We start from the raw sequence: 13,573 nt of genomic DNA, 5'->3' as shown, positions 1-13,573 counted from the left end.
GACTGATTGGATTGGTTGCTTGCAGGTGTCGCTCAGCAGCTGAGCGTGTTGCTTTTGTTATCAAAGTGTGATGCTAGTATGAGAGCGAGAGATATGCATACAAGCTCAACAATACAATTTTTGACAAGCATGATAGAAGGCAAAATTGCGCCAAGTAATGACGTCACTTCTTTGGTTTAGATTTTTGCAGTTGTCACTGACAAGCACTAAAAAGACAAATTTTTGGAGGTGACGTTATAATTTCTACAGATTTTTTTTGTTTCTATGCTGTCTGCACTCATTTTATAACCTCATTCTATAGCCTGTGGCGTCACGATGGCGCAATCTTGTTTCTATCATTCTTGGTTTTTAACGCAAAAAAATTTTTTAATTAATATAATTTTAATTAATTATTTGTCTAAGCTTGGGAAAAACATACTCATCCCTTGCTCTTTTTATACTCATGTCTTTCACTTTTCAAAACCATCCCTGCCGAGTGCCTGTCGCATCGGCTCACTGTTGATAGTTAAAGCCAACTTCTTTACGGTACGCCAGTGTCTGGTATTCAATCTGCACTTAAATTTCTTTATAGCTAAAATTTTGTTAATTTTTCATGTAAAGCTTCTTAAATATATGTAAGTGTATATTATTTTTAGCATTTAATTTTTATATTTTTCTTCATTTTGCATAGCTTTTAAAATTTTCATTTTGTGTTGCTCTTCAAGTTTCGCAGAAAAAATGGATGGATAATTTATTTGCTTATTTTTCGTTTTTGTTATTTGCTTAAAAAATTTTCTTTAACTAACAAATTCGCAGTAAGAATATAATTCATCCATGTAAAAATGTTGCGCCCTTTCTCCCTTAAATATAGATTTTCTTAACACTTGTAGTTTTTTTACAGCTTTTTTTTGGGAATTTTCTTTCCATTAAATATTTGTTTTAACTACTCGTGTAATATTTTAGAGTGTATATTAGGGTGGGTAAAAAAAAAACATTTTTTTTCGCTTTGTACTCTGAATAATAGGTTCTTAGGCACCGCTACGAAAATGTCTACAAGAAAGAGCTCTTAATTGCAACGGGAAGGTCCTTCGTATTAAAGATTTCAACTTTTTCTTTTTTTCTTCTCAAGTGTGATCTCTTAATTGTAACGTGAGGGTCCTTCGCTTTAAAGCTGTGTGCTTTTTTACTTATTTTCAGCTAGAAAAGTTTAGAGTTTTGTGGAGAGTAGTAAATTTTCTTTGAAATTGGGATTTAAAGTGAAGTCAAACTTCAACCTCCAATATCTTCTAAGCTGTTATGTACCGTAAGAGAAGATTTTGTAGAGCATTCAATTACTTACAAAACCAATGAAATGAGATATTTTTTCAATTAGTTGAAAGAGAAATATGATTTTTTCTAACTAATGATAAGAAAATGGTGGAAACATATAAACATAGAAAAAAGTTGAAACATAGAAAAAATAAAACTAGAAAATTAGTTGAAAGAGAAATATGAGTTTTTCTAACTAAAGCTAAGGAAAAGTTCAAAACATAGAAAAAATAGAAACATAGAAAAAATAGAAATAGAAAATTAGTTGTAAGAGAAATATGAATTTTTCTAACTAATGATAAGAAAGGGTTAGAAACATAGAAAAAAATAGAAACATAGAAAAAATAGAAACCTAGAAATATAGAAACCTAAAAAAATATAGAAACATAGAAAAAATAGAAATATAGAAACATAGAATAGAAATGGAAACCATTACAATTAAGAACTCATTTTTGGATAAATTTTCGAAGAATTGCCTAAGCACATATTTTTCAGTATACTAAGCACACAAAAATGTAATTTTTTTTGACCCACCCTAATGTATAAGTAAACTATATGCTTTTATTTTGCCATAAACATTATGAAATTAAAGCAAGAACTGAGTAAAGGCTAGCTAATGTCAAAAAGTGTTATACACCTAAATATGAGTTGTACATATGCATGTATTGAAAATAACGAAAGCATAATGACACGGGATAAAGAAAATACCATACGGCATAAATTAATGTGCAGACGAATAGCTACATATTAATTAACGGTTTCACAAATGAAGCAGAAATTACGCTAAATAATTGTCGGCATTTTATTCTTATACAAAATGAAACAAAAAATTACTTTTTGGAAGACTTTGGTCGTAAGTATGGGACAACTACTGCTGTATAAATAAATATACATATGTATGTATATATATAAAAAAGAAAAATCGAAAGGCTACGGGTTAGAGCTATAACTATATATTATATGCATGTAAGGGTACTATAGCTATGTCTATATATTATATGCTTATAAGGAAGGGTCTGTTAGTATAATACGTTTGTATGTAACTATTGTTTATTGATATATAAATGAATTGCTCATTAAATGCTATATAATCGCACACTACTACTTCAACTACAGATGGTATATATAATATACTATATATGTATGTATTTATATTAATATTTTTATATGTGTGTATGCTAAACAGTTGTTAATGTATTTAACGTCGTTATTGCGGGACTAGTGTGTGAATTAAGGTTATAAGCTACATTGTGTCTATATCGTATATATATACGTGTATAAATATATACATATGGCTTAATATTGCACGCATGTCCAGGCTGTACTAATTTGTGTTTAAAGTTTTTTACGCTGAGCACGCTTTGTGAGATGCTAAAGACGATGTACTCTATTGAAGTGTGTATGCACATTTTTATTTTGACTGTATTTTAGGGTATATTCTATGCAAGTGTGTGTGTGTGCGGCAATTTTCTAGCATTTATTGCAAACTGAGCAGTTTTTGACGGTCGCAAAATTTAAATTTGGCATTTAATTAAGTGCATGTACAATATTTTCTTATATAATAGACTAAAGTGCTTTAGAGTTGGCCACACTTTGCGGAATAATTTATAGACTGCATGTAGAATGCTAGATTTTTGTTAAGGAATTTTGTTAAATTTATGCTTTTTTTCATAGCTACAATGCTTTATTAGCATACAATTGTAGTACGCTCAAGTGTAGATTGGCCATCTTTGATGTCTACAAACTAAAATTTTGGCTAATACAGTTGCATATTGGTAGAATTTTCACTGAAAATAATCTTTGAACAAGAATGTTAATGCCCATAAAAAAAAAATCAGTTTGAAGAAAAAAAAAGATTTTTTTATATTATCAATTTTTAACTATTGAAGTATATAGTACGTCTAACTGAGGATTTTCAAAATTCAAATAATTATTTTTTTTTTCGGAGATATAGCCACATGCCCGACATCCGAACTGGTGCTGCCGAAAATAAACCGTTAAAAGATTTTTTCTTGAAACAATATTTTTCAAAACGATACTCAGGATTGTTCAGGTTCTACTGAAACTGGTTTAACTGACATTTTTAGAAATTTTTTATTTTTTAATAGACTTGTCTATGTCTGAAACTATAAAATGAAATTAATTTTTAGACAGTATTTCTTATAGACTTCTCTATATCTGAAACTATTCATAACGCCAAATTTAAATTCTTACTATTTTAATAAATTCGAAATACTAAAATAAGTTGTACAAAAAATGTTTTGTATTTGTTCAGGGAGTCGCCTTTTCGCGATTTTTTTTCCAACTGTTCCATGAAACCACACATTGTAACATTATGCGAGATCAATATGTTTTTTTGATTTCCAATTGCCAGGAGTGTTAAAATCACTGGTATGGTCATATGCCAATTTTTTGAGACCGCCGCACTAGCTTTTTGATTTTTTTCTGTTTTCTTGTAGAAGACTCCGCATATATACTTTTCTAAATTTGATATACATATGATCAATTTAAACTTTTAAGTATATATGCACACTACCTGTGGTTCCTTAAATTAAATAAAAACAACTAAAAACATTGCATCCGAACCTGGAAGCCATAATACCCTTCACAGGTGCGTTTTTTATAACATAAAATATATAAAAACTGTCTTTATCTTAATTTTGATCGATCAATTATATGGCAGCTATATGCTTTATTTGTCCGATCTGAATAATTACTTTGGATATTAAAGCAATGCTTTGGATAATAATCTATACCGCATTTCATGAAGATAGCTTGACAAATAAAAAATTTTTACATACAGGAACTTGAGTTTGACCGGTCAGTTTGTATGGCAGCTATGCGATTTAGTGTTCCGATCTTAAAATTTTCTTTACATATCGTACCGTTGTCTTGGAAAATACTTCGTGTAAAATTTCTCTTCAAATAAAAAAGTTTTCCATATAAGGAGTTCAGTTTGATTCTTCAGTTTGTGTGACAGCTATATGATATAGTCTTCCAATCTGAACAGTTCCTTTGGATATATGAGCGATACCTTGGATAATAATCCATATCGATTTAGGTGAAGGTAGCTTGTCAAATTAAAAAAGTTTTCCATATGAGGACTTGATTGCGATCGGTCAGTTTGTATGACCGCTATGTGCAATAGTGGTCCAATCTCAACAATTTCTTCGCATATTGTACGTTACCTTCAGGAATACTTCGTGTCAAATTTCGTATAGATAGCTTATCAAATAAAAAAGTTTTCCATTTAAGGCCTTGAGTATGATCGTTCAGTTTGTGTGACAGCTATATGACATAGTGGTCCAATATGAACCACTTCTTCGGATATTTTATCGATACCTAGATAATAAATAATCCATGCCAATTTTCGGGAAGTTGACTTGTCAAATAAAAAAGTTTTCAGAAGCTTACAAGAACTTGAATTCGACTGGTCAGTTAGCAGCTATGTGCAATAGGGGTCCGATATCAACGGTTACGTCAAAATTGTAGCTTATTGTGGAGAAAACCACATGTACAAAATTTCAGATCGAAATCTCAAGAATTGAGGGACTAGTTCGCGTATATACAGACGGACTTGATTATGTCAACTCAGCTCGTGCGGCTGATCATTTATATGCATACTTTAAAGGGTCTCCAACATTTCCTTCGAGATATTACGAATTTCCTGGCAAACATTGTAATTTACCCTCTTCAGGGTAAGTATAATAAAAATCAAGCTGTGAGTTTGCAAAAAATAAATTTTTAAAGGAATTTTTAATGAGTAAGGTTGTTTTTCTAGTCTTTGAAAGAAATTTGTAGCATGCTTTAAGCCAAAGGAATCTAGCGAAAAAACATATATCGAAAAGTACTAAGAAATGAAAAGTTCATTTAATAAAACGAAATGTAACTTTGCTATCATGTTCTCACTAGAATTTGCAAGAAAACTTAGCTATATAAATTAATTCGATACACAATTTTTACTTCAATCAAAGTTTCAAAGCATTATATGTTTACTTTTAATAAATATTGCAACAAAGAAAGTGTAGTTATATGACAAAGGAACTAATAGTTATTCGAATATCGATAGTCAAATGAATTTCAGAATTTTTTTATGTTTAATACTGTGTATATTGTATATTGTAGGTTATGTACGTATTTGTGTGTGAACAGTTTTACTATGAGATCAATTCATTTGGTGTTATTCAAGTAAAACATTCTTAAATGACTATAGCTATAAAGCTGTCGACTTTAGTGATTATATAAATGACTGTTTACAACCGCAACTTCTAGAAGATCAAAGTTCTACTTCGGTAACTGCATTTTTAAACTTTATTGCTAGCCTAAGACGACTTTTCGAGTGAAATAACGAACCAACAATCAATCACAAAAGCCAACAAACAAGCGAACGAACGAACGAACAACGGCTACCAACGAGTATATTCCTACGACTATTATCAACTTGGTTTATGGGTTCGAAACATACGAGTATATATACTACTAGATACGGACTACGAATAGTTACGTAAGATGTGGGCTTAAATTTGTTACTACTTCGAGAATATACGAGTACTCTCTAAGGATGTATGTGTTTTTATGACGGCTCTAAGCTAACGGTCGAGAGTTCGATTAGCATCGATTGGATAGACCACTTGAGTTTGTGCCTCGCTTGATTGGTAGGCTCAGACTTCTATTTTCGTTTTTTCGTTTTAATTGCGCGGATTGGATTGGTCTTGAGCTGGTATTTTCGGATTGCTGGCTGGTGGCTGGTGGCTGGTAGCGGTAAGGTATGCTAGGCATATTCCAGCATTTGTCTAAGTATCAGCGTTTCGGGCTAGACGTCTGATTAAAAGTTAATATTTCCTAAAAATTGTGATTTAATTGCTGCTGTACGCGTTAGCGCCGTTGCCAAAGGCAGAGTTAAGGCCGCCTGATGTTGATAGCCTGCGGCAGGTTGCGTATTGACGGTGTTGCCGCCACCATTGCCGGGCCTACGACCACCAGTTTGGGCCGCAGTACTACATGTACCAAAACTTCTACCGATTCCACATATTGTTAAGCCTATAACAAAGCGAAACAAAAAAGTACACAAGTCAAAAGTGTGTGCATGTGTGGCATTTGAAACCAAAATGTGAAAAAATTGTGTTATCTTAGAATAGTTTTATCCAAATATATTTAGATTACCGAAAATTATAACAAACTTACTGCTGAAAATAAAAAAGATTCGTTGAAAAATGGAAAATTAAAAAGAAAGTGGTTTGGTGAATGTAAACGATGTGGTACTGAATTCTATATTTATGGCAAGTATATATTCTGACTATATGTAGGACATCTCATTCCCGTGAACTTAATTAGCCTAGAAAAAGTTAGGAAGAAACATTTAATATTCTCGCAATTTTTGAAGCTCCAAGGTGTTGATAAAGCTTTATACTTACACTATTAAATAAGCAAGGATGACGGGGGCATAATGTTAGGTGTTGGCAAAAATATACATTACAAACTGAAAAAAGCGGTGCACCGAAACTGGAATACTATTCAAAAATACAAAAGATTCCTTACAATAACTTTGATCGGTCAGTTTGTATGGCATATACATGCTATAGTGGTCCGATCTGAACAATTTCTTCTGAGATCGCATCGTTGCCTTAGACCTAACCTCACCTATTCCAAATTTTCTGAAGACATCTTGTCAAATGAGAGAGTTTTTCATACAAGAACTTGATCTCGATGGCTCATTTTGTATGACAGCTGTATGCTATAGTAGTCCGGCGGTCCCTAAAAATTGTCAGCGTCTTGGGTAGAAAAATACATGTGTAAAATTTCAGAACAGTATTTCAAAAACTGGGAGACTAGTTCGCGTATATACAGACAGACATGGCTAAATTGAATCATCATATATATTTTATATATATTAGATTGGCATTTAAGTGTTCCCAATCCACAAATAATCTGTGCCAACTACCGTGAGATAAGCCTTCTCAACATCGTATAAATATATGGTTCTATCGAGGCTACAGTGTGCAAGATTAAAGCAACAAACTGATTGAACTTTATCAGTGTGGCTTCAGGCCTGTAAAATCTGCAACTGACCAAATATTCACCATGCGCGAAATCTTGCAAAAGACCCGTGAAAAGTGAATCGACACACACGACCTCTTCGTCGATTTTAAAGCTGAATTTGACAGCACGAAAAACAGCTGTCTTTTTGCTGCTATGTCTGAATTTGGTATGTTCTTAAAACTAATACGGCTGTGTAAACTGACGTTGTACAATACTGAAAGCTCCATTCGGATCGAAAAGGACCTCCCTGACTAAGGGAGGTCTCAGACAAGGCGTGAGACTTTTCCAATATACTGTTCGAGAGAATAAATCAAGCTGCAGAGTTGAATAGATAACGTATAATTTTCTATAAGAGTGTACAGCTGCTGACGTACGCCGATGGCAGTTCTGCTCTCTCCAGACTTGATAAGGAAGCAAAGCAGATGGAAATGGTAGTGAACTAGGTTAATGTGAAATATCTTCTATCAGCAAACAAACAGTCGTTGCTCTCGCTACTTAGCTAGTGCGGAAGATTTATGGTCCTTTGCGCATTGGCCACGGCGAAAATCGCATTCGATAAAACGATGAGCTGTACGAGATGTACGACAATATTGACATACTTATGTAGTTCAGCGAATTAAAAGACTACCTTTACGCTTACTAGGCCGAGGCAAAGGAAGAGAAAGAGCTCCACTCCGATGGGAAGCCCAGGTGAAAAAGGACTTGGCTACACTTGGATTCTCCAATTGGCACCAAACAACGAAAAGGAGTACGACTGGCGCGCTGTTGTTAACTCGGCTATTATCGCGTAAGCGGTGTCTACGCCAGTAAAGAAGAAGATATTTTATAGGGTATCTGCCCTATTCTTCTGTATGTTAAAAACGTCGTGGAAAACTTAATATACCCACGTTGTGGGTAAAAAAAAACGGGGGAGAACCAGAAGCATCACAGTGTGCAGCAACGGTGGCAAACCTCAACCAAAGGACAGTGAACCCACAGTCTAGAGAATACTGAGTGGACACGAATAGTTTAGAACCGTAGTTCGTTAAAAACCATACTCGGTGGTAAGACATTGACAGCAGATTAGGCGTCAATAAGTTCTTGTAATAAAGCAAACTTAAAGTATTTTTCTCTTTTTTGAACTACTTAAATCGGTAGCTCCGTGGGAGAGATATGAGTTGGGAGTAGGTTAGGTTTAGCGCAATAAAGTTCCGCACTCCGACTTTTGATGGTTCTTCCTGCTACAAAATTATTATTTTTAAGAGCTACCCACTTCAGGCCGAAAAATAAAGCATCATTGAGGTAACTATATCTTTTTATAAATCTGGTGGGACCGGCATATATATCAAGCTTATTATGGTAGTTCTTGTTGTTAACATAATATGGTGGATCAATCTTAAATCAATATATGAATACGGATTTAAATTACTCAAATAAAATAAAAGATATTAAGAAAAGTCCCTATAATTACTGTTGCCATTGAAGAAATTCCCAACAGATTCCTATATCCAGTTCCATTAATTATTGAAAACAAAGTTCTTTTCTTCATTGGACATTAAAATTATTCTCTTTTCATATTTTTATTCCATTGTAAATCAACATTGCAATATTATGTTTAGGCCTTAATGAATTTGGATAAAAAATTTGATATTCGAAGTCGATGTAAACTGGTATGTATGTATGTATATAAAAATAGATATACATATTTAGCGAGATATATTTAATAGTGTGAAGTTTGTTTTACGTATTTTTCGATTTATCTAGTACATACCTAGTTTATACCTAGTATATACATATTTATTTGTGTAAGGATTAGCTCTGGGCATTAACTTATTTTTCCAATCTAAAAAAAAATCCTATAAACATAATCGTTTAAGCCGAGAGAGAGAGAAAAAAAAAGCATTTTCCAATTGTACCAAATGACTCCGTGCTAATAGCTCCATTTCTTGCGGAATTAAGCGTCTGTTATTTCAATTGTAACGGTATAACTGTTGTTAAGTGCGATAAGCGGCACATATTCTTTGGTCTAGCGCTTTATGTTGTCGTTGTTGCCGTCGGCGTCGTCATCGTCATATAATCGCCGATGAGTATGCGGTTATCGGGCACCACCCCCATTACACCAGCTTTGCGACCGAAAGCGAACCATTGAGTGAGTAGATGCGTCACCAAGGATTGATAATGCAAGTGACCGTTCGGTAATGCGAGGTTGTAGAAGCGAAGCGCATTCGTTAAACGTATGTAAAAATGAAATGAAAAGAAATAAAAAGAAAATTTCAATAAAAAACCAAATTAAAAATAAAATTAATAATTTTGAATAATACGGAAATGCTAAGAAATAAAAATAATGGTCCAAAGTGTAGGCGATCAATGCAAAATAATACGTTAGTTTAGTGGTAGTAAAAGGTCCATGAGTCTTGACAAATATTTACGAGTATTAGGAGTTGGTTCACACAGAAGTTTTCATGAAATTCTCAATACGATTTATTTACTGAAATTTTATATTTATTTTTACAAATTTATGTCCATCTCATCAGTTTCCTTTTTTCTGAATCATCCCCGTGGCTTTGAAGCGTTTTAATACGGCATTCGCGACATGTTCTTTCACTTAGGACAGCCTCACCGTACGTATCTGAGAGCACTCGAGAACTCGGCTCAAAAAGTGACATTTTCAGTTGACAATAAGTTTGGGATGCAAACAGATCTTTACAAATATTTTGTTGGGTTAATGTTGACATAAATGTTCAAGATCGATATAACATGATTTAATCGATTAAATCGACTAGTGCTTGAGCCTAGAGACATCTATTGAAAAACGGCGGAAGCAAAGTTGTAGACCTAATATACACCTTTGGCTTAAGAGTTGCAGCCGTAGAACTTTCAATGATAATCTATCTATGTACATAACGGTTTAATATGTGAGTTTGTACAAGCCTTTCCACTTTAATTTAAAAGTGCTTCCGATGACGCGATATTTTTTTTATTAATATAATATGCAATGTTTGTGGAAACTATGGATTCAGCAAATGAGAAGTAACTTATCCTTCGGTGGTAGGGTTGATCTAAGTTCGGTAGATCTCATTGGAACAGGTACTTGTTTTTTGGGTTGTGCATAAAAACTTTAAAGTGGATCACCACATCATATGTAGATCGACGAATATCTTCGGTAACTGCAACTAGCCCATATATTTTAATCTCAGTCTGAAACGCGTTCTTGTTCGACTCGTCCCGATAAAGCTGAATTTTGGACATGCTTGATCGTGCGAATCCCGATCCCACATTCATTGAGAGCATGATAACTGGCGATGAGACATGGGTTTATGAGTGTGACACTCAAACAATTCAACAATCATCGGAATGGATGGAAAAAAAACGAGTCGAAACCAAAAAAATCAGGCCAAAGCCGCTCAAAAATCAAATGTGAGAACATTCATCGAAAACGGCAGCAATTGTGGAAGAATAATTCACGGATTTTACATGACCATAATGCACCATTGCATCAAGCCACGATTGTGACCGAATTTAAAGACCAAAATGCAATGATTGACCATTGATCAACTACTATTTTCACCAGAATTTTATACGTGTAATTTTTTTTCTTTCCCAAAAAGGAAATTGTCGATCTATGGAATCGGTTTTTAGGTTACAAAAATAACAAAGAGATAAATAGAAATTCTCTAAAGGAGTTGAAGGTCTTCTCAAGTGCTTATGAAAAGTGTTTCTAGAACTGGAAACATCGTTGGCAAAAGCGTATTGAATATATTTCATAATGCAAATATCTCTAAGGGTGGAAAACTGTGGTGATCATAGTAAAACGTATTCAGAACCGTTTTCCGATATAAAACATCCTAAATATTTTTCTTTCGTTATCAATATTTCTTTTCTGTAGTAAATAGTGTATCCCTTCCAACAATGTTACCCCCTACATATATATATATATTATATATAGTCATGATTAATGACTCTTTCGCGCCTCAATTGGAGGGTGAAACACCTATTATTGTGGGAAACTTTTGGTGAGTTTGTGAGTTATTAAGTTATTGCTAACTTAGTGCTTTAGAATCGTTATTAGTGTGAATATATTAGTTTAGTATTTTTGTTTCTACTCTGAATCAGAAAATTTATATGATCAATAAAATGAAAATAATTTTCTTGCTGATTATAGGAGAGCGGTACGATAAGTACTTGGCATACTAAAGAAAAACGAAAAAATTAAAAAAAAATTTATTTATTTCTCAACTGCTCTACTTCTTTGACACTCTAAAGACGGTACGTTTTCTAGAGTTGGGCAAAGTAAGTCTCTGTGTCGGCGATCACTTGACTACAATTACTGTCCGTGAAAGACCTTTTCAAGTTTCGAAACAAAACAAGTCGGAGCCAATTATGGAACGTAGGGGAAATTTCAGTAAGACGGCGCCAATTACCACTCATCGCAACAGTAAAGTGATCTATTGAGAGGACACTTCGGTGAGCAGATAATTTCACGTTTTTGGCCGGTCGATTGGCCACCAATATCGTCTGATATCACACTGTTAGACTTTTTCCGGTGGAGATATGAAAAGTCTAAAGTATATGCGGACAATCCCGCTCCGATTCAGGCCTTGGAGCAAAACATCACGTGTGTCATACGCCAGTTACCAGTCGAAATGCTCGAACGAGTCATCGAAAATTGGACACAACGGATGGCTCATCTGAGACGTAGCCGCGACCAACATTTGAGCGATATAGTCTTCAAAAACTAATACCTAGGAATAATCTATGGAATGTTAATAAACATTCTTCTTTAAATTTGAAGTTTCTTTTTTTTTATGTAAAAAATTAGGGAACCTCGAAATGGATCACTCTATGTTAAGAATAGGAATACTTCTACATAATTTATTGATTGACATATTAGACATGAAATATGCCATACCGGTTTTAAACATTTTCTGCATTAAACTCTAGTATATCCAATATTATATGATTTTATATGCTACAGCGATCTTAAATCAGCGGTTTCGACAAATGACCTGCTTCTTGTTGGGAGAGGAACGTATTTGAAATATTGAATCGATATCTTAAAGACTGAAGGATAGATTCACGTATATACAGACGGACATAGTTCGTAGACTCAGCATTTATATCGTATTTTATAGGTCTCCGACATCTTCTTTTTGATGTCAGAAAGTTAGTGGGAAACTTAATATGTTAAATATTGGCAAATTGCTTAGAAACATAATATTTTGTAGAGTTCTAGGTACCATAATACTAAAGTAGAGATATATATAGTTCTGTAAACGCGAGGTTAGGCGCCGACGCCTGTGTGTATAAAACATATATAGAGTCTGTATAACCGTTTAACCCAGCGGTAGTTTTATCAGCCACTACTTGGCCTTTATGCTTCTGAATGTGTTCGGCATTGAAATAAAAGGAAACATTTCAAAACGAAAATAAAGTGGAATAATAAATGCGGCACGAAAGAAGTTTTGGGAATTATATGCGCAAATATGCTCACATATTCACACATTCATATGCGCGGATGTAGTTTCTGGCTGTGTATTTGAGGTTAGGGAAGGGTGTACAAGTTGAGAGTAAGGTAATAGTAAAGTTATCATTATGTATAGTTCTCAAGGATGCCACATTTGAGTGCTTGTTTAAATATTAGTATGCGAATGCAGCGTGTGTGTGTATGTGTGTAACGTTCCTGTAGTAGTTGAGAGTTCGTACAATAAATGCTCGTGTGGCTGTGTATGTGTCTGTGGGTGTGTGCACTTTTTGCGATTTAAACTCGTAAGCTTGTACTCACCAGCAGGGTAAGGCAAACCGAAGCTTGGATATCCCGAATAACCACGTCCAGCTGCATAGGCTGCATAGGCGGCTGCCGGAAATCCTGTTAAAATGAAGAACAAAATGAATTATGCAACATTGTTTGAGCGAAGGCAAGCAAATATGCGCTTATAAAATGTACAAGTTGAAGTTGAAATAAAGAATAAACACGACGAGTTAAAGACGAGATTATTTTGATTATTTTGTGTGTGTGTGTGTGGCATGTACATGAAGCATAGTAAAACAAGAGGCAATCAAAGTTTATGCAAGCAATTGAATTATCATGAAGATTTCCAGCAGATCTGCTCTCCTCCATTTCTAAGATATTTGTGGCTTTGTCGAGCACAAATTGCACAGAGCTGCGGTTGTTATGCACACATAAGCAGCAGCATTTACATATTCATAAGTATGTATTTGCATATTTAAGTTCGATTCGAAGTGAGTGTACGACAATGAAAAGCGCAAC

General features: G+C 34.1%; 1 protein-coding gene across 10 annotated transcripts in view; it reads right to left on the bottom strand.

Annotated features, from left to right (window-relative positions):
• LOC120779091 (RNA-binding protein Musashi homolog Rbp6) overlaps positions 1-13,573 on the bottom strand; it is a 463,019-nt gene that overhangs the window by 14,175 nt on the left and 435,271 nt on the right. For 8 of the 10 annotated variants that reach the window (XR_005705606.1, XM_040111247.1, XM_040111248.1 and 5 more), the window contains one exon: positions 13,088-13,171. Coding sequence is in view for 9 of the 10 variants with exons in the window: in XM_040111247.1 (XP_039967181.1) it covers positions 13,088-13,171 (84 nt within the window). In the remaining variant the exon portion in view is untranslated. Of the gene's footprint in view, positions 1-5,277; positions 6,328-8,849; positions 9,429-13,087; positions 13,172-13,573 lie in introns of those variants that run through there. The other 2 variants (XM_040111253.1, XM_040111254.1) reach the window with 2 other exon arrangements.

The sequence above is a fragment of the Bactrocera tryoni genome, chromosome 5, assembly GCF_016617805.1.
Source record: "Bactrocera tryoni isolate S06 chromosome 5, CSIRO_BtryS06_freeze2, whole genome shotgun sequence".
Lineage (NCBI taxonomy): Eukaryota > Metazoa > Arthropoda > Insecta > Diptera > Tephritidae > Bactrocera > Bactrocera tryoni.
Note: the sequence above shows the minus strand (reverse complement) of the source record. Positions and strands in the feature narration are given on the sequence as shown.